Source organism: Mesoplodon mirus (genome assembly GCF_964341445.2).
Source record: "Mesoplodon mirus genome assembly, chromosome: 16".
In the NCBI taxonomy this organism is placed as follows: Eukaryota; Metazoa; Chordata; class Mammalia; order Artiodactyla; family Ziphiidae; genus Mesoplodon; species Mesoplodon mirus.
The window spans coordinates 75,356,141-75,381,671 of record NC_138992.1 but is presented as its reverse complement, the minus strand read 5'-3'; the positions used below and the strand labels follow the sequence as shown (position 1 = coordinate 75,381,671).

Below are 25,531 nucleotides of genomic sequence, written 5' to 3'. Positions count from 1 at the left end.
GACTTCCCTGGTGGCACAGTGGTTAAGAATCCACTTGCCAATGCAGGGGACATGGGTTCGAGCCCTGGGCCGGGAAGATCCCACATGCCACGGAGCAACTAAGCCCGTGATCCACGACTACTGAGCCTGCGCTCTAGAGCCTGCGAGCCACAACTACTGAGCCCGCATGCCACAACTACTGAAGCCCACGCGCCTAGAGACCATGCTCCACAACAAGAGAAGCCACCGCAATGAGAAGCCCGTGCACCACGACAAGGAGTAGCCCCCGCTCGCCACAACTAGAGAAAGCCCGCGCGCAGCAACAAAGACCCAACGCAGCCAAAAATAAATATAAATAAATCTAAAAAAAAAATTAAAAAATAAAAAGTTAAAAAAAACCCAGAGCTTCAAAATACATGAAACAATAACTGGCAGAACTGAAAGGAGAAACAGGCAAATCCACACTAACAGCTGGAAATTTTAACAACTCTCTCTCTTAGCAATTGATCATTGATAGAACCACTAAACAACAGAATCAGTACAGAGATGATCCAAATGATACTATGAACCACCCTGATTTAACTGACATTTACAGAATGTGATACATCTGCAAAACATGCATTCTTTTCAAGTACACATGCTACATTCACCGTGACAGACCGTAAGATGAGCATAAGACAAATCTTAAATTTCAAAGAATTGGAACCATATAGAACATGTTCTCTGACCATAATGGAATTCAAATGAAAACCTTAAGCTGTAGGGCACCTTGAATTCTGATAACATCTCCCTTTATGAAACTCCTCCCTTCACCCCTCGCTTCTGTGAGATTTTACTTATTAGTCTACTTAGTTTTCTGTTACCTTTTCCAGTTACTTTTCTTACTAATATCTCTCCTAAATTTAGAAACATATCAAAACCCTTCTGTTCGTATGGTCCTACATATTTGTTGCCTGGAGAGCTACACTTCATATTTAAGAATATTATCATAACTAACAGTTTCAACTATAACCTCAACCCAGTCAGTGTAACCGGCAAAGAACAGCCCGATGGCACTCTTCTGAAACCATCTCTCCTCTCAATTCTCTAAGACAACAGCACTTTGGAATTTAGTTATGTTTGACGCTCCCCTTTCCTTCAAGCCTATGTCCAATCAATCAATAAACCTTACCTGTTTTAATTTCATCTCTCCATCTCATTACAAAGAATAAAAAGGTTGTGAAAAATATTTGGAAAATGAATTTACCAGAAACAAACCTAGATCATCCGGCAGCCATGTACCCTTTAAAGACGCTAAACTCAATGGCATCTTCACCTCAACAAAATCAAAAGCGTAAACATCATTTTGGCCTGTGTCCAAGTAACGGTGCAGGGCGACCTTGACTTCACTAAGAACAAGGTGGAACCATGTGACCATTCAGATTCTTCCTTCACCAAAACTGCTAACCTTGTACCATACATGTTAAAGCAGTGCTTCTCAAACCATCTGTGGTGAAGACCAGTTCTGTTTGATTTTCAATTTCCAATCAGTCAGGAACAAATACTTTCGGTAAAAAATACAATAAAAATGAATTTCTAGAAAAATGAACTTTAAAAGACATGCAAAACACAAGCTCAAATCTTATATTATTAAATTTGACAGACGTGTCAAATTACTGTACATTTCTAAATGCTTGCTCTCACTTTCTGCACTTATCCCTTGCAGGCTGCTAACCAACAGCTGACAGAACTGCTCTGACATGCAGACCACACCCGAGGCAGCACCGTATTACGGGACTCACCCCAAGGTTAAAAACGTCTCAGTCTTACCAAACCTCTTCCAAACCTGGTATCTAATAAACAAGAGAGATAAATTCCTGAAATAAGGAATGAGGGATGGACCTAGGAATAAAATTTCTTGATAGCAACACTTCTATGTCAAAGCAGTGGGCAAAACAGTCCCCATACACCCAAACCAGAGCAGGTCTCTCTGAAGGGGTTATGACTGTGAACTGTCTGCACAGGAAGATGTAAGTCTGTGTTTGTCTGTGTCTGTGTGTGCATATGCGTGTGGGTGTGAGTTAAACATCATGGTTAGTACAGCTAATGTAAATCCAAATTCAATTTGGTGGTATTTCTTTCTAAGCTTTTACGCTGAAAACCATGCAGTTGTAAAATACAATTTATCTTATTATCTGACATATTACGGAGGCTCTTGACTAAACAGAACCAAAAAGAGAAAAACTCTACACAACAAATATGGTCTTGAATGTCTTTCTCAGTCACAGCCTCAAAAAACATTCTAATTTATTTTAGAAACGAAAGATTGACATATCAAGTTAACCAATGGAATAACATTCATGGAGACCTGGAGTTCAGCACCTGCTATGAATAACTGAGACAGACATTTTCAAAAATAAATTCACCCAGCCAAATGGAAAAAAAAAATTAACAGCTGCTAGATTTCTTCAGCTCACAGCAGCTCAGCAAGCTTCCAAAAGCACAAAACTTCCCCTCCTGAGTTTCAGGATGTGGGGAAACGTGCACAATTAGACAATCCTCAAGCAACCTCATCTGTGAAATCTTTATTAAAGGTTACAGGAATTTGAGAATAACGAAGAAAAAAAAGAACACGTCCTTTTTTACACCTATTCGATGGTCTAAATCAAATGGCTTTACTATGTCCTTACTAATGGCTTGATTTTAACTCAGTTGTGTACATCAAAGTTCTGGATGTCTAAAGATGTTCTTCTGATATTCAGTCTTCAGTATAACCATGCAATGATTATACTGTCCCAATTTATCAAGGAGAGTCCAAAAAACTAATATACCTGTCGATAGGGTTGGGTGTATTTTAAATAATCTGAAATCCAAATTAGACAATAGAAACTGAGAAATTAGCATAAGTTCGACACATTGTGGGTAAAAAATTGAAACTGCAAATGAAGTATAAATAAGATTTTTAAATCTTGCTAAATAAACATTAGTAAAATATTCATGCTGTCTTTTCTTAAATCAAACAGAACAACACTTGATCTTTGGCTAGGTTCCACATTAACTTAGAATGCTATTTCTACAGGTGGGCATTAAAGAGGCAAATTGCTAGTATTTTATGCTTTTATGGAGCGAAAAGGCAGGAAAATAAATACAGATTGTATATTTACTATTGCCAGGCACTTTGTCTGTTATTTCGCTGAATTCTTACCCAATCTTGAAGTGAGTTAAGTATCATTAACCACCTTTCACAAGTGGAGAAATCAGCTCTGAGAGTTCAAACCACTCTCCCAGCAACCTAGTGCTGGGACTCACTCCTAGGCACGTCTACGCCAGAGCCTAAACTCTTGCTAACACATCACGTGGAAAGGAAAATTAGAAAAGGGCTATGCTATTGTACCCCTCAAATTTCCATAAAAAGCAGATAATCAATCTGGAGAGCTCCCAAATCAGGTCAAAAGAAAACTAAGAATCTCAGTCTGGCTTTATACTTCTTGTGACTTTTTGAACTTTGTATACCGTAAACATTCATCATGGTGACTTCATGAAGTCTCTCCATCAAAGACAGATTCAAACAAAACACAAAGTCCCTGAGAAAAAGTATCTTGTCATATTCATCCTTCCATAATTGGTGTTCAATAAACATCTGATGCATTGAGAGGTGGACAGATAATCCATGAAATGGGGGGTGGGGGAGGAACAGGAAAAAGAAAGGATAGGATAGGACAGAACAGGATAGGCAAGGGGGAGGGAGGGGGAGGGGGACGGAATAGCTCAAAGGTAGGATCCAGCTAATATCAACAAACACCTCTCACCTACCATATACCCATATTAGAGGTACCTGCTTCCAATGACCCTTTTATCTAACATAATAATGACTTAACGTGAAAATCAATGTGAGGAGGAACTAGAGAAGGGACAAAATACGAAGCAAGGTCTGTGGGAAGCTCAGCTAGAACAGCTGCCGCATACATTATGGCAAAGCAGTTTATGCTGGGGGGTGTAGGGGGAGAGACAAGACAGGGGTCAGGGTTAACAGATATGAGCTACTGTGTGTGAAACATGAGCAGCAAGGACATACTGTACGGCACAGGGAACGACAGCCATTGTTGTGTAGTAACTTTCAATGGAGTATATACTCTATAAAAATACTGAACCAACGTTACACACCTGAAACTAATGTAATATTATAAATCAACTGCGATAATAAATAAATAAATAAATGATTTGATAAGACAAATGGCTTGTCTCAAAAAAAAAACAAAAACGGACTTCCCTGGTGGCACAGTGGTTAAGCATCCGCCTGCCAACGCAGGGGACATGGGTTCGAGCCCTGGTCCGGGAACATCCCACATGTCGTGGAGCAACTAACCCCGTGTGCCACGACTACTGAGTCTGCGCTCTAGAGCCTGCGAGCCACAACTACTGAGCCCGTGCTCCACAACAAGAGAAGCCACCGCAATGAGAAGCCCACGCACCGCAAGGAAGAGTAGCCTCCACTCGCTGCACCTAGAGAAAGCCCACACACAGCAACAAAGACCCAACGCAGACAAAATACATAAATAAATAATTAAAAAAAACAAAAACAAAATAAAGCAGCTTATGCTGAGCTTTAGCTTAAATCTCAATCTATTACTATAAATTATTAGTATCTGATTTCTTCCTAAACCTCACAGCACTCACTATATTATCTAAATGACACTTATAAAAAACCATGTAAGTTTATCAAAACTGAGGGGGAAAGATACAAGTGTGGAGATAGAGGCTATGAAACAAGAGAACAGCTGAAATAAGACCCTGAGTTCTACAGCAGTTCCTCCCACACCTGTATTTCACCTTAAACAAACAAGTCACCTTATTAACAAACTATCAAAAGAAATAATTTTGTGCTAAATGTTTACAATCTTCAACATTTGGAAAGATAGATATTTTAACGTAAAAAATACGTAACTAACATACAGAAAAGGGTAGGTAGATATGAGCTGAAAAAATATGATTCACTTCCATGTTTATCACTCAGGCAACTGTTGATCTTTCTATTTCCCAGAAGTGAAAGTCATACAAAGGGAAAAAATAATAATAATCCAAAACATCTTTCTAGGATAATCTAATTGCAAAGATATTGAATCAAGGATGACTATCTTTCCTAACAGTTCACCAGTTAAGAAAATCTATTTTTTTCAAAGAGTTTTCACGTCAACTTCAGGAACAGCTTCCAATTTAGAAAAAAGTCCACGCACTAAGAGAAAGTAGGGACTCTCTGTATTCTTGCCCAATATATAATTACTGGAAACATAAATTTGTACATTTTTGAAAGGTGATTTGACATTATCTATAAGAACTGGTAAAAAGTATATTCTTTTTTTTTTTTTTTGCAGTACGCGGGCCTCTCACTGTTGTGGTCTCTCCCGCTGCGGAGCACAGGCTCCGGACGCGTAGGCTCAGCGGCCATGGCTCATGGGCCCAGCCACTCCGTGGCATGTGGGATCCTCCCGGACCGGGGCACGAACCCATGTCCCCTGCATCGGCAGGCGGACTCTCAACCACTGCGCCACCAGGGAAGCCCAAAAGTATATTCTTTGACTCAGCAATTCCATCTCCGGAACTTACCCAACCAAAATACTCAACAAGGTGGGAAAACATATGTAAAAAAACTGGAAACACCTCACATTTCCATCAACAGGACACTGATTAAATAAACCACTTTACATCAACACAGCAGAATATAGCCACTGAAGAGAATACTGAAGATCTACTACAGGAAAATGAAAACACACTTATTATATATTGTTAAGAATAAAGTTAGGGCCTCCCTGGTGGCGCAGTGGTTGAGAGTCCGCCTGCCGATGCAGGGGATACGGGTTCGTGCCCCGGTCTGGGGGGATCCCATATGCCGCGGAGCGGCTGGGCCCGTGAGCCATGGCCGCTGGGCCTGCGCATCCGGAGCCTGTGCTCCGCAGCGGGGGAGGCCACAACAGTGAGAGGCCCGCATACCGCAAAAAAAAAAAAAAAAAAAAAAAGAATAAAGTTATAGAACAGTATTTATAACATGACACCACTCTTATTTTTAAATGCAAAACAAAGTTAGACACCTATTTATATATTTATCTCTATTTGCTTAGAAAAATCTGAAAGATGTTAATGACCGTATTTGGCAAATGTGGTGTCTACGCCATTTACGGTTTTGCAATACATCTGCACAACCTTTTATTTTTGATTTGTCGTTGTTTGTTTAAAGAAAGCGTAAGAACTAACAATGGTTAAAAACACAAATTCTAAAGCCAATAGCTTGGATTTGTAGGTCTACCATCTCCCAGCCACTCTTACGTGTCATCCATTTAGATGGCTTCGCCCCACCTGTCCACTCCCCCTGCCATGAGTACAAACTGATATTTTACTCCAAGCTCACCAAGATGCCACAGTTCCATAACTACATGGAGAACAAGCAACTTTCCCCCACCTGCTAAAAGCCCTGAAATATACTCCACAGTAAAAAAAAAAAAAATGCCTTATACACACACACACACACACACGCACAAAAAAAAAAAAAAAAACAAACATGTACCCGGAATGCTGCAAGAATGATTCTTGTCACTTTCTCTTTGACAGATTCTTGCAGGATGTCGGACAGAACAGGAATGATGTTGTAGCGTCGCAGGTGTTCACACATCTGAGGACTGAACGCCAGGAGCCATATAGAAAAAATCATCTGATACTGGAGCTGAAAGCCACACTTGTTACTCAGAACTCCCATGATGCTGAAAAGGAACACACGTTGAGAAAACATTTAACATGACAGCACAACAGGAGAGAAGAAATAACTGATTATTCTTTTTGCACTGATGGATCAGTCTCTCTGAATCACGTCCTCTCTTTTTTCCCCCGAAGGAACGAGCAAGCCAGACCCCTGCTCACAGACAGCCAGTCCTGCACGGCATCACGTAAGCCTGTCTCCAGAGTCTCAAGGACACCACCGCCTTCGCTGCAGGGAGCATGGCCCACAGAGGGAACAGTAGGAGGACCCTGATGGACACTCAAGAAGTAAAAGCCTCAGGACATGGTGACACAGTGGATGTACATCTCAGTGAAGCCAGAGGGTATAATCAAGGTTTTCAGTCTGACTGAAAATGATCCAAGAGGATCATTTATAGCTTTAAAAATATTTAGGAAACTCGACAGAAAAAGGAGGAAATGAGTTTGGGAAAAGCCTGTCATGAGTCTGAATTTGAACACAGCCATTCATCAAATTTGGGGTCAGAACCACAGAAGCTTCTAGTTCAGCCTCCCGCCTTACCGATAAGGAAACTGGGAAAGCGGTGTGAAAATGACAGGTTACACCAAGGAAAGCGCTAAGGAAATTTCCCTGGGGCATGCCTATATTCACACAAGGGACAGAAACCATCAAATCAGACGGTTAAACAGCGACCAGAGGGGTTAAAGAGAACTCAAAATCCACAGAACGTACAACACAGAGCGAGTGCTAATGTAAACTTAGTCAGTAAGAACATATCAATATTGGTTCATCAACTGAAACAAAGGGATCATCACACTAACACCAGCTGCTGGTAACATGGAAGACTCTGGGAGGGCAGGCACGTACGGGACTCTCTGTGCTTCCGATTTTTCTGTAAACCTAAAACTGCTCTAAAAAATAAATGTCTATTAACAAAATTAAATACATTTTAAATCTAATTTTACGATTTACAACTACTAACTTAGTGGAAGGCTTATATTTGTGCCATTTCCCCATTTTTGTGATTTGTATACACTTATAAATTCGCTGAATTGCCCTTAATTTTCTCATGCATGATTTCTCCCCTGAACCTGTTCTACTTTTCTATTTTTGGTTGGTACGTAAGGCCTGCTTTTATTTAATATTGATGTCAGCATTCAACAGCGGTCAAAGCACAGCATTTTACACTATCAGCACCCGGGTACCTGGCTTCCTTTGCGCCCTGACTGTTCCACTTGTTAAGGTCAGCCTGCTACACCCTGGGATGCTGTGGCTGACAATTCACTTTCCGCGTTCCCCATTTCCGCTTTCCCCGCTGGCTCGGCGACAGGAGGTGCTCGCGGCTGACTCGGGGATGGAGGAAGGAGGGACCTCTCCTGTCGACCTCCTGTGCCTGCCAGCGTCACTTCGGCACGCCTCTTCACCCGCGGCAGCGGCTGAATCCATCCTGCACGGGCTCTGGCAGGACGAGCGTCCCTGCACCCTCGAGACGCTAGCACCCGCCGTCTGGGTGCCCGACCTCAAGCGTGGGGACCCAGCCCCAGCTGAGCTGTACTGTGCCCTCCAGGCCCGAACGTCACTTCACTTCACACAGCCCCTCCTGCAGCCCGTGAATCCTGGCAACTCCAACCTCTTACCCTTTGCTCCCCGCTTTAGGGGTAGTAGGCTCTCTGACACTTGAGAGTCCCTTTATTTACCTGTTTTCAGAAACCCAGTTCACAAATTTATACCTAGTTTATACCTAGGGAGAATTTAATTTCTTCACATTAAATTAGCTAGGCTGTATATCTCTCAAAGGAAAGGACCACATATGTTTCCTTTACCCCCCATAATATACGGTATAACGTCACGCAGAGAGCACAAGAAACACAAACTGTCAAATCCAAGATCAGAAAGGAGGTTAAGGTCCATGACGCCAAAATAACTATTTTGTGCTCTGCTTTTTAATTAAGATTTTTCTTTTTAAATCATGCCAACACAGGGACTAAGGAGACAAACAGCTGACGACTGGCTGACGTGCACACTTCCTGCTGTTCGTCAGACCCGTGGGCCCCTCGTATCTCACCACACAATATTTTTTTTAATCTTACCTTTCATGTATATACTACTTTATACTTCCAAAATACTTCAAATGTCAGGATATAAAGGTTCATGAATGGCCGTTGGATTTGGTGAAGCAATTACCCCAGCAAAAGCCCCCTTTTAGCTCCAGTATTTAAAAAATCAGTGCTTTTCTTCAGACTTTCTAGTGAAGTCAAAGCATACTCTTGGTCTTACACTGGCCCAGAAACATTCAGAAAGAGTGTGTGTCATTCGTGTAACTAAGAAGGAAAGAAAGGAAACTATGCAGAGATAAAAAGGTCCTGGGGTCTTAAACCACCAGTCCTCTTCCACTCTCCTCAAACAGGCTATGCTTACAATTTTTTCCCCTCTCAGGATCCCTGCTTGTGATTTGAGGAGCACCAAAAAGGAAAAAAAGAAAAGTTTCGACCCTAAACAAAAGAAATGGCAGAGTAAAAAGTACGTGTTTTCTTTCTAAAAAAGTGAAAAGCTTCAATGACTTTTCTAAATTGCCCTACTATCAACAAGTTAACATATTCTACCTTTATTAATGCCTGTTCTCAACCTAAAAGTCTCTGTATTAATTTGATTACTACTAACCTTGTTAGTGGGCATTAGCGTATCAAAGTGTGTAGGTTGAACATGGAATATTCTAGATTGTACTTATGCCTGCTCTTGTTGCTAAACCGAATAGTTAATACTGCTTACCATCCTCCAAAATATTAGTGCCAACAATATTTTGAACAGCAGCATTTCGTTAGCCTCGGTCCACTGGACCAAATTCTAGTATTTGAGTTTATTTTTTGAGCAATTATAACTATTTGTATAAACTGGTATTTCATGACTTTTATTCTCTCTTACAGGTCTTCCAAAGAACAAAAAAGAAAATCTACTTTTTGTTTAATAGAATAAAATTCAATTTATCTTGCAATTACAATACAGGTCCATTGGACCTATTTATAAACCTAAGATACACTATGTGATCTTGGTGAGATTGTTAACTATAATTTGAAGAATCACACTATTTCATCATCCTAGATCTTGTTTCATCATTATTCACCCATTATTCTCAACTATACTAATAAATATTAAAGACTAAAATTATAAGAAAATTGGAGAATGATGGAATCACCTAGAAAGATGATATAATAGTGAAAGAAATAATTATCCTTTCGTATTGTATTGCCCAAAATACTGCATCACTTTTAAGAAAGTAAAAAGACTGAAAATAACATCTGTGTAGTCCACCTTTAAGTTTCTGTGTGGAAAAGAGTTAACGTCATGGTCCAGAGACAGCTATCCTCAGAAAGCGCTGCCTGCAAAGCTGGCCCTTGGCTGGCTTGCGGGAATTTGACTGGTAATCCGTTCTCTACACGGAAACCAAAGTTCTCCGAAACGACAGGGAAAACTAAACTGTGTGCACAAACAAGATGCTTGTGCTTGTGCTGAGCGCCTGCTCTCCTGCTGGAGTCTGGAATGTTCCATACGAGGTAGAGGGAGCCGACCTGACACACCTCCAGGGAAACCGGGGGCCCTGAGTCGCTAGAGAGTCTCCTGCACAGAAACCTCACACAAGATATTTAAAAAAAAAAAAAAAACACCTTCTTTTAGATGATTAAATGTATTTGTTTCTTTGAAATTGTCAAGGAGAGATGCTTTTAAATGTTACTCCACAGTCAAAATAAAGAGCGCTCACCAGTTCACCCCGTCTGCTTCCACCCAGGCAAAGCGGTACTCGTTGACTCGGAGCATCAACTGCAGACACCCGGCCACACACTGCACATACTGAGAGCTCTGTGCGGGGAGAAGCACAGCGTTTAACACCGGAAAGCGCTTCAAGTCACAAGGTCATGCAGATACCAAATTCTGGAGTGGTTTTTACTAGAGTTTCTTATCATCTGAAAAGTCCAAAAGTCTCAAATATTTTTTCAAAAGTCAATCCTTGTTGCTCTTCTCTCTTCCTCCTAGAAATGAAGCTGACTTCTTTTGCCAAATTAAGCCTACATGGTTCAAGCCCACCGAACACATCCAGTCAGGGAAATCAAGGGACAAAGTAATTATGCCTTTGATATGGTTTGATAAACAGCTTATTATCTTGCAATGTTTCACTTAGCCCTGAATAGAGGCATGATACAGAGACTACTTCTCTTCATAATTACACAAGTATCAGAGAACAACAATAAAATGAAAGAGATACAAGTGTATGCTTTGAGACAGGCCCGTATTTGAATGATCTTGAGCAAGTTTCCGAACCTTTTCAATGCTCAGTTTCTTCATCCTTAATGAGGGTCACACCCCCATGCACCCTGAAAGGGACTCTTAGGATTAAGTAAAGTAATTCATTCAGCACAGAGCTAGACATGTCACAGAAACTCAATAAATAAGAACTTAAAAAAAAAACACTATACAGCACATAAAAAGTCTACTTAAACACTTGAAAAAGACTGATTTTTTTTTGAAACTATCAATGCAACAGGCATTATGTTAGAGAAATTGAGGTTAAATCTGAAGCTTGAAATAAATAGAACAAATATCCCCAAGAAGTTGCACGCTCCTCCACGTTAGGTAAGCTGGTAGTAACACCTGGCCTGGAGGCGTCCCTAAATATTTACCATAAGCCTTATTACATCTGTAAGAAAAGGAGGGACAAGGGGAAATTTCAGACCCCAGCCTTAAAGAACATGCTAACAAAAAGAAAAAAGAAAGACAGGAGAGGATCGTGGACGTCATATAAATTCACAAAACCTAATATACATGATGCCACTTCAGCTCTATGTTTTAACTTAAACTAAGTTTGTTAAAACCTAACACTTCAAAGAATTCCAGGCACTCAAATACAAAAACACAATGATATATTTGGTGGAATAATCAAAAGTTATCATGAAAAGGTTATCTTAGATTTTACCTAGAAAGTAGTGAACACAGTTGCCCAAAAGCACACTATATCCAGTAACTTAATTTGCCTGAAAACTAACTCAAAACATTCGCAGAAATTAATGACAAAAAAAAAAGGGCTTCCCTGGTGGTGCAGTGGTTGAGAGTCCACCTGCCGATGCAGGGGACACGGGTTCGTGCCCCGGTCCGGGAAGATCCCACGTGCCGCGGAGTAACTAAGCCCGTGAGCCATGGCCGCTGAGCCTGCGCGTCCGGAGCCTGTGCTCCGCAACGGGAGAGGCCACGACAGTGAGAGGCCCGTGTACCAAAAAATAAATAAACAAATAAAGTAAATTTTCAGCTCGAAAACAATCTTCCATAATGGGAAAAAATATATATGTGTTTTTCCAATTAGGTCAGCAGCTAAGTAACCCTTTGTGAAAAGGAGAATTCCACCTTCCTTGTTTAGAGAGAGCCTAAGCAAGGTTTCTACAATAATGAGTAAAAGGCAGCCTAGGGCACTCTCTCCTCTTCCATTTATCATCGATTTCCTCTCAACACGAGAATTTCTTGGTTCACTGTAAGTCTTTTTCTTGTCTGTGTCCATTTACCCTACTATGTTGAAATACATGACACATTTAAAAAATGGATTCTTCGTTGCTAGCTACAGCTTCAGGACTCACATATAAACGAGCATATAAAAGATGCTGCTTCAGCACTATTTACAATAGCCAGGACATGGAAGCAACCTAAGTGTCCATCGACAGATGAATGGATAAAGAAGATGTGGCACATATATACAATGGAATATTACTCAGGCATAAAAAGAAAGAAATTGAGTTATTTGTAGTGAGGTGGACGGACCTAGAGTCTGTCATACAGAGTGAAGTAAGTCAGAAACAGAAAAACAAATACCATATGCTAACACATATATATATATATATATATATATATGGAATCTTAAAAAAAAAAAAAAGGTTCTGATGAACCTAGGGGCAGGACAGGAATAAAAACGCAGACGTAGAGAATGGACTTGAGGACACAGGGAGGGGGAAGGGTAAGCTGGGACGAAGTGAGAGAGTGGCATGGACATATATACACTACCAAATGTAAAATAGATAGCTAGTGGGAAGCAGCCGCAGAGCACAGGGAGATCAGCTCGGTGCTTTGTGACCACCTAGAGGGGTGGGATAGGGAGGGTGGGAGGGAGGGAGATGCAAGAGGGAGGAGATATGGGGATATATGTGTATGTATAGCTGATTCACTTTGTTATAAAGCAGAAACAAACACACCATTGCAAAGTATACTCCAATAAAGATCTATTAAAAAATAAAAAAAAGATGCTGCTTCTAATGGTACTGATGAACCTAGCTGCAGGGCAGGAATAAAGAGGTAGACATAGAGAATGGACTTGAGGACTTGGGGTGGGAGGGGAAAGCTGGGGCGAAGTGAGAGTAGCATCGCCATACACACACTACCAAATGTAAAATAGTTCGCTGGTGGGAAGCAGCCGCATAGCACAGGGAGATCCGCTGGGCGCTTTGCGATGACCTAGAGGGGTGGGACAGGGAGGGTGGGAGGGAGGCTCAAGAGGGAGGGGATATGTGGACATGTGTATGCATATAGCCAATTCGCTTTGCTGTACAACAGAAACTAACACGGTATTGTGATATTAAAATTTTTTTTACAAAGATGCTGCTTCTAAAACTGCACTCTCTCCTGTGATGCACCATGAGACAGTCCAATACCAGTCCAGAAATTATTTTCAAAGTACACAGTGAAGGCAACACTGATAAATGACTGAGTTACTGCCTTCAATTAAACAAAGTAAATTGTATCACTGCCTTACCTTTCTCTCACATTGCCCTGTTAGTCTCATGTACAAAGTTATTCAATGATTTTTTTTTAGAGGAAAATAGTCAGCCTCCAATCAACCCAAGGAGCCACCGACTCTTCCCCCACACAGAGGTCATTCAGCCACTGCTGGAGAAGACTGACAGCCACGCAGAGCCATCAGGCAGCTGTGCTCCGCTCTCGCTGCCATCCCCAGAGCCACGCTCACACCTTGACCTCTACCCTCCTGTCCTGCTCTCTTCCCTTACCTCAGCACTGAGAGGAAAAACGGAGACCATCAGCTAGCGAGTCACTGAGCTGCCAACATTGCGCCCCCCCAACTGAACGTCCCTGACGGTCCTTCTCACCTCCCTCCCGCTGAGCAGAGGCTGACAGCTCTTCCTGTCCAGGACCACGGCCCCAGCGAGGCCTGTGTCCCACTCCTCCCACACAGCATCGCCTCAGTCTGACCCCTCCCTGTAGCTCCGATCTGTTTGACAGGTTCCCTCTCCTCAGCCCCTCAATATACTCAATCTCTCCCGTCTTAAAATTATCCCTAAACCTTGTACCAATCTCAGCATCTTTCTTCCTCCCAACGCATGAAGTTTTCTTGAGAGAATTATCACCAGGTTCTTACCTCTCTGATACCTTATCACTCCACCAACATGGCAAATGCTAGGATCAGCAGTGACCTTAAAGTGCCAGGTCCAACAGTTACTCTCCCCCAGAGAACCAGACGTCTACCTCCAGCTGCTTCCGGGAAAGCTCTCGCCCCTCCTCTCTCCAGCGGAACTGACTCACAGCTCCAATGTTAACTCCACCACCGTGAAAGAAAGGCAGTAATGTAGCATAACAGTTACGAACAAAGGCTCTGGAACCAGCCTGCCATGCTCAGCCACTTCCAAGCCGTGTGCCCCTGAATGAGCTTCCCACCTATAAAATGGGGATAACAGGGCACATCCCATGGGGTGTGGGGATAATCTCATTAGCTAATACATGACAAGCTGGGCTGAGAACCAGCTACAATGTGTACTCTCAAACACACAAACCTCCCTCGTAGAGAAAAACTAACTTTACTTCTCAACACATTAAGAGGACATCATTAGGTAAAATTTCCAATATTGCTGAAAATGCAAATTCTCCTATATTATGGTGGAATAATCACAAAAGGAAAACAGCAACTGAGAGAATTCACCTTCCTGGTGAAGAGGGTCTCCCAGATCCATATTCTGCAGAATTACAATGTAATTCAAGAAGTGAGGACTTAAAAGCAAGTAGGCAACGAAAGATAAACATAAAAACTGCAGCAACATTGTACCAAAGTAAAACTCATGCTATAACAACGTTTACAGACCAATTTTCAGTATCTATCTCCATAATGCTGGGATTTAAGTACAAACTAAATGAGAAAAAGTAAAGATAATATTCCTCTAAATTTTGGAATCAAGGGCGCTTAAAAAAAAAAAAAGACGTCTGCAGTGCAGAGAAGAGCACGTCTCAGATGCAGTGGAAACACACGTGTGTCCAGTAGTATCAGCGAAGCACAAAGCTGAGTTTGTAGAACACACCGTCGACCAAAATAAACCCCAGAAGCCAGTTTTACATGAAATCCTCCAGGGCTGGTGATTAACCAATCCCAAAAGTATTCAATGTGTCATGACTATTAAATGAATCTTTTCTCATAGAACTAAAAAGTGAGTGTGCACATCTTATGTGTGGAACAACTGGAACTCTCCTACTTTGTTGATGACGTGTAAACTGGTTTAGAAAAGTGACTGGACTGCTGGACCTAAATTCACATGTAACCTGTACCCCGGCAACTCCATTCTAGAAGTGCTCCAGGCGTAAGTGGTTACATCTACCAAAGGCCATGTACAAGGATGTTCATAGCAAGCTATTCACAACAGCCAAGAACCAGAACTAACTCAAATATCCATCAATAAGAGTATGGGTAATATTCATTTAACAGATTACTACACGGCAATAAAGAGACGAATTACTGCCAAGTGCAACATGAGTGACTCTCACTGACACAATACTGCACAAGAATTCGGACACACAAGAGTTCACACTGTGTATGGTTCCAGTTTTATGGAGTTCAAGGTCAGGCAAAACTAACGCATAATAACGAAAACCTTTGTGGGAGCCGAGGCGAAGGCAAGCATTGAGTAGAACACGTGAGGTATAAGTGCATTCAGCTGAACATTAAAAAATCTGTCTATTTTACTCCATGTAAGCTGTAGGGGAACAAAATTTGCCACCTTAAATGGGTCCCTTTGGCATGAGGATTATTTTAGGGTGATTATTTTTTTGAAAGCAGAGGATACAAGAAGTCTGTCTTTTTACCTGCCCCTTAACTGCCTAAAGAACTCAGACAAAGGCCCTGGTCCAGGAAGGGCACTGTCACCAGAGATCTACAAAGAACACGGGTCGGCGCTGGGGGGAGCCGCACAGGGCCGGGACACCAGAGTCCTCTGTGTGTCCCACTGTCCCTGAGGGCCCAGCAAGCATCTGTCACCAAACGTCTGCTTTCCCACCTCCGTGTGAACTGCCTTCTCCCCCCTGAAGTCCCTCCCCGCACCCCTTCTCTTTCTCTCAGATGCCACATCTGCGGCCTCATATTACGGGGCCCCTGTACATACGTAATTACATGTGGTTTTCTCCTGTTCATCTGTCTCACGTCAATTTAATTCTTTGGCCAGACAGAAGAACCCAGAAGGAGCAAAGCGTAATTTTTTCCTCCCCAACCAAGTTATGACATAAAAATAAGTGACCAAAGAAAGGAAGGGAGGCAAAGAGGGAGAGAGGTCTTGTCAGGCAGAAGTTCTGCCGATCTACCTTTGGCAAATCACTTTAAACTCTTCAAAACTGTTGTCCCATCAATAAAGGAAAGCAATACCAGCCCAATTTTTTAAAAATAGCCCTAAATTAAAAAACAAAAACAAAACCAAAAACCTCTGTTACTCAAATCTGAACTCACATCAGTTAAACACAAAACAACTGTAAGGTACATTATCATCATTATTATTCTTGTCATTATTATTACTTCATATTCAGGAACTAAAACATATATAGTTCAGGAATTCTCTTCAAGTTGGCTTATTAAAAGAGACCCTCTAGTCAATACCCATAAAATACCTATATTAAATTAATACCTAAATTAACTTAAGATAATTTCATCTTAGACTTAAGTCTTACCAAGAAAGTAATTTCACTGTTAATTTACAAATTTATAAATCTCCTTCAAGTATTGCTTTCAATCTAATTTTCTTAGGCATATAATTTAATTACATGACGGTTGGGATTCTTTATTGTAGGAAAAAATTATTGCAAACTTAAGAAAATATGATTTACTTTATAAATCATTGCTTTGTATGCAACTTCCAAGAACACATCCAATGTACAATATTAGGTTACCTTATTATTGTTATTGATGCTATAGTTTGAAAATGATATGTAACAGCAAGTCTGGTACTGAAATACTTTACCATTGAATTTTCCTTTGCATTGCCAGAATATACACAATCCTTCCAGATATCTGATCAGAAAAGCAAAACTGACAGGTTCTTATCTGCTCTCCTTTTCTTAACATTTATTCTTTGCATATATTTTAATGATCCACAATGTTTAAAACTTACGAATTTTGTGATAAGAGGATACAATGAAGATCATCCAAAAATTGCTTCAGGTAAATAGCAATGCTCTGGAAACCTGCACCAAGACACGTAACTGATTGTGAACTTCTCTGGGTCCTCACAGACTTTACAAATCACAGGCTAGAGGGGACCAGAGTTACATAAGAGGCCTGCACTATGCGAATTCCTGACGCAGCCCCTCATTTCTGCTACTTGGGTAGCACTTTTTATACACTTATGGACAAACAGTGAAGAACCAAATCGTTAAAGTCCTCCAACTCTTCTGAAAGACTGAAAAGTCTTAAATTAAAAACAGAGCCTTAAATTTAAAAGAGTCAAAGCAGTAAAACTACCTTCACATTAACAAGGATATTAGAACTGTCAGAGAAAACAATTTAAGGAATGTGGCCAAAAGCCAAAAAAGCTAAGGTTTTTTTCCCCCCTTTCATTCTAAAATGCTGTTATTACACGCTAAAACATGGATGAATCCTGAAAACATAGGCTAAGTGAGAGAAGCCAGTCACGGATGACCACATATTACGTGACTTGTGTACAGAGAGTGGCCAGAAGAGGTGAATGCAGAGACGGAAAGTAAGTGAGTGGTTGCCAGAGTTTAGGCGAGGGGGTTAGGAATGGGGGTGACTGTTTCAGTGGACACGGTTTCTTTCTGGGGTGTCGAAAGCGCTACAAAATCAGATGGTGGCAATGGTTGCCCAACTCTGTAAATATGCTAAAACCAATGGCAAATGGAAAGATTTTATGGTATGAGAAACAGATTTCAATTAAGCTGTAAACAAACAAACCAAAAAGCCTAAAAAAACTGCAAGTTTACTTGCTCACTCACACGTGCCAGGTTTCCAGGTGCTCAAGAGCCACGTGGGGCTTCCAGAGTGGACACCACAGATATAGAGGACGCTGCCATCACCCCGGAGAGTTCTACTGGACAGAACTGCTCCAGAACGTTAAAAGGCAAAAGATAACATGAGCAACGTGGAGAACCTGGCAACCTACTCCCGTTACGTACTACCAACGAAACCATGTCCATCCAGCAATAACCAGGGCCGGACCAGGTCTACAACAGAGAACAGGGCGCGGGAGCGGAGAGTTACCACGGTCCCCTGCACACAGGTATGAGAGAGGCTGGACAGAGGGAAAAGAAGGCCCAGATTCTCCTGACTCCTCCAAAGGCTGGGAGAGATCACGGTGTTGCTCTTTTTGTCAGGGCAGCAGCCCAGCAATCAACATCTAAGCCTGGGCGACGTCCTCGGAAAAGTAGAAGATTGATCATTCCCGTGCAAGAGCCAACAAAGAACTGAACAGACAGCTGAAGGTAAGTTAGGATAAGTACGTGTCATGTGATATAATTCACTCTTTTTACATTTAGGTAAACACAACACCAATCATTTTTAGAAAATTTCATTTATATAACGTCATTTAAATAAAGATGTCTGTGATGATCCACTCGTAACTTACGATGATGCTCCTGTGCCATTTTAAAAGTCAAGACTGTTGCATCCTGCTGACTTCCCAGTTTGCTGTGTAAAGCTCTGTTCTGTTTGTTTTACCCTGACATCCAGTGGCAGCGGCACAGAATGCAGCTTACCAAGCTGCTTTCCTACGCTGTCTGAAAACCTAAAGGGATTTTAAGATGTAACGCCGACATTCTTCACAAGTCTGAGTAGGTGAGGCAGCAAGGAGAAGGCCTAACGCTCCAAGTCCAGTCCAGGTGCCTCAGAACCCTCTCGGTAAGGAATCCGTCTCCTTGGGGGTTCTGCCACCATGAGCGGATGGCCTTGGGCAAGCTGGTGTGCCTTTCCAGCCTCATGGCTCATCCCTAAAGCGTGGCTTATGGTAAGACCGATGTCAAAGACGGGCTGTGAATATTCAAGGAGATGTAAATGCACAACGACTAAAACACTGCCAGGCACACAGGAAGAGCTCCATGCGTCCCAGCTACCAGTTCTGATCCCCCTACTGAAGTACAAGTATCAAAGAAGTCCTAACACCTCTCTGTCAACTTCTTTAAGTCTGCCTTCCAAGTTGACAGCCTTCTGAAAAAGCAGGAACCTCCAGCAAGAGACAGGGAGTATGTTCAGCTGTGAAGGGCACTAAAGGGAAGAGAGGGGGACATCAAAAGCCAGCTTTCCTTCACTCAGAATCACCCCTGATGCTAATTCTGTTTGGGATGGACGTGTCTGAGTCGACCAGATAAACCACTTTGACTAACCACTGCCAATTCAATAGATCGGCGTTGTTTTTCCCACACACTGGACAGAAAAGAGCAAAAGAAGAATGTCACGTCACCAGAGCTCGCACCTCACTGCGTGAGCTTTACTAACTTCCAAACACTTTAATAACCACTTAAGTTTATTCCGAAAACACCTTTTAAAAATTTTACAAATAAGTCTAATTAGACAATTTTTTCAAATCAAACAATTTTTCAAAATTTCAAACCGGTGGAAAGAAACTCAAGTCATATAAAATAAGGATCCCCAATTTAAACATCTGCTTATGGCTGAATGTCTAGACCTCGAACCTTCCCCCACCCTGGCCCCAAGACTGCTCACTGAGTTCTATACCCTGTTCTGATTTCAGAAGACACGTGGCCATTTTCCAGCCTGACACACTATTTGTCAAGTCCCTCGACCCGTGCCCCAAGAGAAGCCCCACTCCTGGCTTTGAGATGGACTGTGTCGCCCTCTCTCATCTACAAGCACACACACAGGGGTGTGGCCTGCGGGTTATGGACACGGACCCTGTGTGGCCCCCACACAGCTTCGCTGAGGTCTAGCACAGGCAGGTGGGAGACACCATCCTCGGAAGGTGCTTTCCGGTTTCCCAGAGGTATTCCCAGCAAAGGAAGCTGCATACGCCTCACCTACCTTTTTAACTCTTCCCCCACCTTGCTCTCGGCTGGCGCTAACCAGGCCAACCCATACTTGTCCAAATCTATCGGCAATTCTTGAACTCGTCTGAAGACAGCAAAGTTAAACCACTCCCAACCGGGGGGGATAACCATACCCAGGAAAGGAACTGGGGGGACATGATGAGTTTTAACCTTTAACCTTTGGGCTCTACATAAATGTGGGGCAGGATTGGCCCAAAAAAGGGGCAGGGAGAGTCTGGCCACCACACAGGCCCCCATTAAACCCTGAGCAACTCAGGCAAGTAGCGGGTTTTCGTGCCAGCGGGGAACGGAACTGTTTTCAGCTGCCTGGCGCAGGGTCCGTGTATCCGTCAGATGTTAGCATTTATGAGACAGCTAAAGTGGTAAGAGAGGAGCTCTGGTTACTCGCTCGACTTGTGCATCTGAGTCCAGACTTGCTCTGATTCTCAGGCCTGAGATAAAGCTGCCTGAAGAGAAGAGCAACAGGAAGAGGAAGCCCCACTTCCACCAACAGCAGAAAGCAACCGCACAGCCCAGAAAGGCTTACACACGGCTTTCACAACACCATTAACCCAACTGGAGGTGACACCAAATCCACGATTTACATCGGGGGACTAGGGAACATCTTCAAAACGTTAAATGTCTGTGACTCAAAATAACTTAAATTCAGGGTGTTAGGAGGCCAGTGAACGAACAAGGAATGTACTTACATCGCTTGAAGAGACTGTTCCTGTTTCAACAGCGACACCGCTACCACGCAGTTTCTATTACGAAATAAATAACTTATTACTTAGTTTTGTTTTTAATTTTATCCTACTTCATCAGCTTACGAAAGAGAGCTAAGCAAACTTTATCACTGTTTTCCTAATCCTACTGAATGGAGTATCATCAACTAATAAAAAATGTGGGGATGATACGAAATATTCTAAACGTCGTTACACTCTTCTGGATAATATCTTAATAAATTATTTTAAAAGGAACAATAATAAACTGAATACTAAGTTCCAATTACATTTCATAAGTGAAGCTAGTGCAAATTTCCAAGTCTCAGGATTTACTTCCCGAGTCATTTTTCCAATGAGACAACTGTCTTAAGCTGAACTATCTACACTATACTCTGTGGCAAAGCTTTCAAAACAGGTGCCTGATGATGGGAAGATACTACATGGAACTTAAAATATTAGGTTATCCACAACAATGCTAACACATTATAATGACAATCAGAACCTCACCTGTTACACAGAAATGACCAAAGAAAATTTAAGGTAGAAAGTCAGAAGCTGAATATGCAAGAGAAAAGTGATAATGAATTTCTGAAAGGAAATTTTTATTTTGTTTTATTCAATAACTTATCTACTAAGTGCCAGGCATGAGCCCCTGTAACCCAAGTATAACGGTTAAACTATTGGGAAAAAGGCTCCTAAATGTCTCTATAAAGTCAAAGAACACAATATCCAAATTGGCACCTAATTCAGACTTTTGAAAGTCTATTTCTATTAGAATCATGAAAATGTGGTCCTTTTTATGAGGGAGAAGATGCTTATGATAGAGAAAAAGAGACCTTGTAGATACAGTGCTATCACGTGGCATTTAAGCAAAAAAGTAGAGAATAAAAGCCCGAGCAAGCCTCTGCTCCATGCCTGTCACTGCACCCTGATCAAAGGCTGTGGACAAATGTCTGCCCACAGCAAGGGTGGTAGCCAGCCAGAGCCCAGCGGAAGCAGCGACCAGACTCTGAGGCACGGCTGGACGGGCCTGAAGCCTCTCCCTGGGGCAGGACGTGCAAAGCAGCAACACCAGACAGTAACTGAACAAGGCCAAAGACTCCGCGATAAAAAGAGCAAGCGCGCTGGAAAGATACAGAAAGGTCTTTAAGAGCGTTTGTCTCACACCAAGTCTAATGAAAAGAGTTCCAGACACTGAAATCTCCGCTTCCACTAGTGACCGGAGAAATATCCCCCCGATTGCTGGACATGGTTACAACCACAGCTAATCATTCTAAAACTAACCAATCATCTGTGAGGCACAGCATAAATGTTACTCCTACGAGGAAAAGTCTAAGATGAAACAACCCAAAAGGTTAGCGGCACACTGCAGCGTGCATCCTTTGCTACCAGATCTCATTTTATGAGTCCAGCTAGCATAGAGTCTTATTACCACCAGACCATGCCTAACACTGAAGCAGAATGAAGTTTCTTCAAAGGGAGAACTAATCTCATAAGAGGAAAAAAGAAAGGGGGGGCGGGTTACCCCTTTAACTAAGCGCTCTGATCCCAAATGATACACATGTAGAAATAAATACATCTCATCTTCACATATGTATTTTTCATGTTCTAAGTATCTTCTTTTTGAAATACCTCACAAACTCAGTAAAATCTGCAAAACTTGTGGCTCTTGTAAAAATACTTTTAAAAACTAAGCCCAAAAGAGTGTTAAAATGTATGCTGTTGACAGAAAAAATAACTGATTTTGTTCCAAGACACTTCAAAATCTCCCTATCCAAACAGAAAAGGTTATTAGGCTCCCCCCACAAAAAGGCAGGCAATGATAAGACAAAAAATAAATCGAAGCAAAATGTCATGGTGTCTCTCTCATACTTCAAATAAAAATCTACTAAAATCATAAAGTCACCAGCAACCTAAATTACAACTTTCCAAGCCTTCATTTCAAATAGGCCCTTACTTGTCCTCTAGCCCTGAGGCCACCAGGCCTCCCAGCATGGCCTCTCCTGGCCCATCCTCCGTGTCCCGCCCGCCCCCTCCTGCCTTTCCTTCCGGATACAGATCCGCCGCCCTCCCCACCCAGGTCAGCTTGCTCCTCTCCGTGGCTCACTCCCTCCAAGCCCCTCACCACCTCTCACTTGGTCACCGGAAGCCTAAAGGAAAAGAAACCCTCCACTGAGCCGTCAGGAGTGTCCCGCCATCCGCCCTGTGCTGGGGAACCGAGAAGACAAATGGGAAAACTCGTGATGTGCCGGCCGTCACCCCGAAAGCTGTCCTCCTCCACGAAGAAGCGGGCTTGACGGCCCTGACAGCAGCGAGACCACAGCAAGCAGGCTTCGTGTTTCCCTTTGGGCTTAAATGAAACCCCACGAGGACACGGTGAAATCCTGAGAGGGAGTCACTGAGGGAGACATCCTCTCGGGCTGGAGAGAGCAGCCCCAGGCCACCCAGTGGTGCCTGGGACAGCCTCCTGGCCAGGACTAGAGGCGGGCTGCCTAATGAGCTGTCCCATGCTGTCTGCAGTCTGAAGCCCTCCTGGCGGCAGCCAGGGCCAGTTTGTTTACTGGTGTGACTGGTCAGACAGTTTGGCCTGGGTATGTGACCAGAGGGCATAAAGGACCCACTGCACACTTTTAAAGAACTCTCCCCAAACCAAGACTCCTGGCACCGATGTGGGTGGTCCAGAGTCCCAGGGCAGAGATGCTCGCCCATCGCACTGTCTCTCCTCCTCTCTTGTGAGCCTCACATGAGTGTACCCTTGGAGTTGTGTGCGTCCTTCCAATCCTCCAACCCGTGTGATCTCGGCAGCCACCTTCCTGGAAGGGAAATCCTCCCTACCTGCTGAAATGCATGAAGGGAAAACCCCGAGTGGCAGAAGAGACAGGAAGCTCTGAGCTGAAGCCAGTCACAGGCAGAAAAGGTGAAGCCCCTACCAGACCTGCAAGCAGCGTGGCTGACACATCAAACTCAGAATGCCTCTTTTTTAACATAGAGTTTTTGTAATTTCACATAATTACCATAAATAGCTTTAGGGAACATGGACGTTATGTTCCTTTCAAAGATACTAAGAGGAAAGTCTTTTACCTGTGAACTCAGCTGAGTCTTTATCCAATTGAAATAGTAATTTAAGTCACTGCCTTCCATCAGTTCTTTTCCCCAAGCTGCTAACTTGGCAATAATTCTTGCTGCCTGAAAAATAAGAAATACATTTGAATATTATACTGATTCTAAAAATCACACCATAGACCCTAAGAAACAGGACTCATAACCATTTTGCTGCAGGATTTCTTTTAGCACTCAACTCCTTCAAAGATAATAGATTACATTTCATTTTTAAAAATATTTCTAATATGGTCAAATGTAGTTTTAAATACTTCCATTAAAGTGAATCAAAATCAGTTGTGTTTTAAGAATTTCACAATATTCCCCGCGTTATTCTGAGTTTCAAAAGTAACATTAGGATTCATTATAAGACCAGCAAAAATCAAAAGAACACAAAAATCCTTCTTAGCGACTTTCACCAAATCACTGGCCAGAGTTCTGAGCAATCGCTCCAACAAACTGCCAGCCACTACCTCGGTCATTCAAGCCCTTGCGAGTTCTCAGTTACAAATCTGTATCTTGGTATAAAATATATCCTGGGTATTGAATAGTCATCTCTCTCAACAGAAACAAACACCCTTTTCTCCTCACTCAAAAACTTCTCAATTTTCTTCAAGCTATTAAATGAATCACGAAGGGAGGGTGGGAGGGAGATGCAAGAGGGAGGAGATACGGGGATTTATGTATACGTATAGCTGATTCACTCTGTTATACAGCAGAAACTAACACACCATTGTAAAGCAATTATACTCCAATAAAGATGTTAAAAAAATGAATCATGAATTTTTTTTATTAAATAGGCAGTATAAGTGTATTTTATCAAATCATGTTGTACACTTTAAATATCTTATAATGTTGTCAATTACACCTCAATATATCTGGAAATATATAGATATAGATATACCGGGGGAAGGGGGAAAGGCAGTATAAAATACTACTTCTCCACCCACAAACCCAATTTAATAAATTGGGTTTCAGTACTTTCTATAGATATAGATATACCAGGGGAAGGGGGGAAAGGCAGTATAAAATACTACTTCTCCACCCACAAACCCAATTTAATAAATTGGGTTTCAGTACTTTCTATAGATATAGATGTACCGGGGGGAAGGGGGGGAAAGGTAGTATAAAATACTACTTCTCCACCCACAAACCCAATTTAATAAATATTCTTTCAGTTCTTTCTATAAGCAAGTTAGTGTTTCAAAGCTCTCATCATTCAGAGTTAATCCTAGTAGAGACCGTGAAGGCTGATGAGCTGAGCCGAAAACACACTGAGGTCTGCTCCCAGACGTGCACACAGCGCGCGAGCTGACAGAGGGCAGCGTGTGGCGCGGCATATTCGGGAGCCTGCACCACGGGGGAGGGGGGCAGCGCCCGGCACCCCGACTCCCTCGCTTTGCAGTGACATGCGGTCGTCTTCACGTGCCTCGCTAAGTGAGTTCACAGACACGCCATCTAACTTAAACTGACCTGTCACAAAACAGAAAAGTGACACGAAAGGACCCCTGTAAGGAAACTGGAAATTGAAAAGATGATCTCAGCAGTGGAAGCACAAGCAAAAGGACGAAGACAAAGGAACACGAGGCCTGGCGTTTCCTCTCCAAGCACAAGCTCTTCATCAGCACAAGGTAAGCCAGTGAGCATCTGACCCTCAAAATTTGAAAGATGAGCCAAAAGTAACGGAAATCATAAAGAAATGGAAACACAGACTTGGCTACACCATGGATAA

General features: G+C 42.4%; 1 protein-coding gene across 5 annotated transcripts in view; it reads right to left on the bottom strand.

Moving 5' to 3' along the window:
* The window catches only part of ATP6V1H (ATPase H+ transporting V1 subunit H), an 82,265-nt gene that overhangs the window by 12,035 nt on the left and 44,699 nt on the right, over nucleotides 1–25,531 (bottom strand). For all 5 annotated transcript variants that reach the window (XM_082601759.1, XM_082601757.1, XM_082601758.1 and 2 more), the window contains 4 exons: nucleotides 23,782–23,886; nucleotides 20,686–20,739; nucleotides 10,443–10,540; nucleotides 6,518–6,710 (listed from right to left, as the gene is read on the bottom strand). In XM_082601759.1, the coding sequence (XP_082457885.1) occupies nucleotides 6,518–6,710; nucleotides 10,443–10,540; nucleotides 20,686–20,739; nucleotides 23,782–23,886 (450 nt within the window). The remainder of the gene's footprint in view (nucleotides 1–6,517; nucleotides 6,711–10,442; nucleotides 10,541–20,685; nucleotides 20,740–23,781; nucleotides 23,887–25,531) is intronic.